Source organism: Penaeus monodon, chromosome 33, assembly GCF_015228065.2.
Source record: "Penaeus monodon isolate SGIC_2016 chromosome 33, NSTDA_Pmon_1, whole genome shotgun sequence".
Taxonomy (NCBI): Eukaryota; Metazoa; Arthropoda; class Malacostraca; order Decapoda; family Penaeidae; genus Penaeus; species Penaeus monodon.
The window spans coordinates 15,465,133-15,466,736 of NC_051418.1; the positions used below are offsets into that span (position 1 = coordinate 15,465,133).

Here is a 1,604-nt window from a genome sequence, read left to right on the forward strand (position 1 = left end):
ATGTAACTTCATGGAAATGTTAAGAGTAAAAACAATGTGTGGTTTACATTACTTTCAATTCTATGTAAACTAGATAAACTGCTACACATATTCCTTTAACAATATAGCTCCATTCTGTTTTACAACTTAATCCACATTCTCAGCTTTGAATTCAGTTTGTATGAAGGTTGAGTATACACATCCACATTATTTATATAGTTTATTAGAAAAAAGTTTGGTATATAATTGACATAGTACCACTAGTCAATTGGAAATTAGTTATTCCAGGCTTCTATTAGCAACCTCATGCAGCAAGGAAAAAAAGGAATGTTTTTGTTTGAGTCACGTTTTATCTTGCACGGATGTGTAAGCTCCAAGCAAGCCACTTCATTTTTGATGAAAATAATAAAGAGCAATGTAAAAAATAGAGGATTACTTCTTATACCAAATAAGTGAGCTGCTGAGGCAAGGCATTTGTTGTATCAACAATAATTCCGATTATATGCAACCAATCAACAAATATAGTTTTAGTCTGTATTTGACTATCATTATCACTCTAGATTTACAAGTCTTCATCATCCTCTGGGAGGGCGGTCTGGGAAGCTTCCTGGAGGTCGTTCTCGATCTGTCGTTGCCATTGTGGGTCCATCTGCACCTCGGGTGGGAGCAAGGCAGGCATGGCAACAAATTCCAGGTTGGGGTCACCAATCAGCTTACGGGCCAGCCACAGGAAGGGCTTCTCAAAGTTGTAATTTGACTTGGCTGAGATGTCATAGTACTGAAACAAATGTTACCAGTTAGCTTAACTCTCACTGCCACCTTTAAAATACTATGCCATGACTCATATTAGAGAACTGTAAATACGGTGCTTTAAACTTCATAATATACCAGAATTAAATTCTGTTAAACTAATTTTACAAGATTAAAATTGCAGAAATGGGGGGGGGGGGGTTACACAATGTTATCTTTAAGAAATGTCTATCACTTTACAGACACTACAAAGAATAATGGGGCAGTAGTGCCTTTTCTTTAATGTATGATGACTCTTTATTTAGTAATAATGTCGAGTTCACCCAACAATCATTATATCATACGTTTTTTTTTAACCACACTGCCAACTGTCTCACAGTTACTGTTAAACTTACTTGAAGATTCTTCTTCCTGTGGAAGATGATGGATTTCGCCTTGACTTTGCGGTCCTTCACATCAACCTTGTTTCCACAGAGTACAATTGGGATATTTTCACACACTCTCACAAGATCTCTGTGCCAGTTGGGAACATTCTTGTACGTGACTCTAGATGTAACATCAAACATAATAATGGCACAGTGAGCCTGGATGTAGTAACCATCACGAAGACCTCCCAACTTCTCTTGGCCAGCAGTATCCCAGACATTGAATCTGTTGGGGAGTTTATTATTTTTTAAATTTCTAAGGATATAACAAAACAAAAAGAACATACAAAAACTGATGAGGCATCTATCTCTGGCTGTATTATTTCTGTACTGTCAGGTACTTAAACATCTTTATTAGCTACTTTCACAAAAATTGCACTGTTAAACATGACTTCATATGAGGAACATAATTTTCAGGGAAACTATTACAACTATATAATTTATTTAACT

At 36.1% G+C, this 1,604-nt stretch overlaps 1 protein-coding gene across 1 annotated transcript in view; it reads right to left on the bottom strand.

Moving 5' to 3' along the window:
- LOC119594084 (GTP-binding nuclear protein Ran) overlaps positions 1–1,604 on the bottom strand; it is a gene marked incomplete in the record, with an annotated part of 3,753 nt that continues 2,149 nt past the window's right edge. Inside the window, 2 exon segments of the mRNA XM_037943139.1 lie at positions 1–757; positions 1,125–1,380. Coding sequence (XP_037799067.1) covers positions 542–757; positions 1,125–1,380 — 472 coding nt within the window.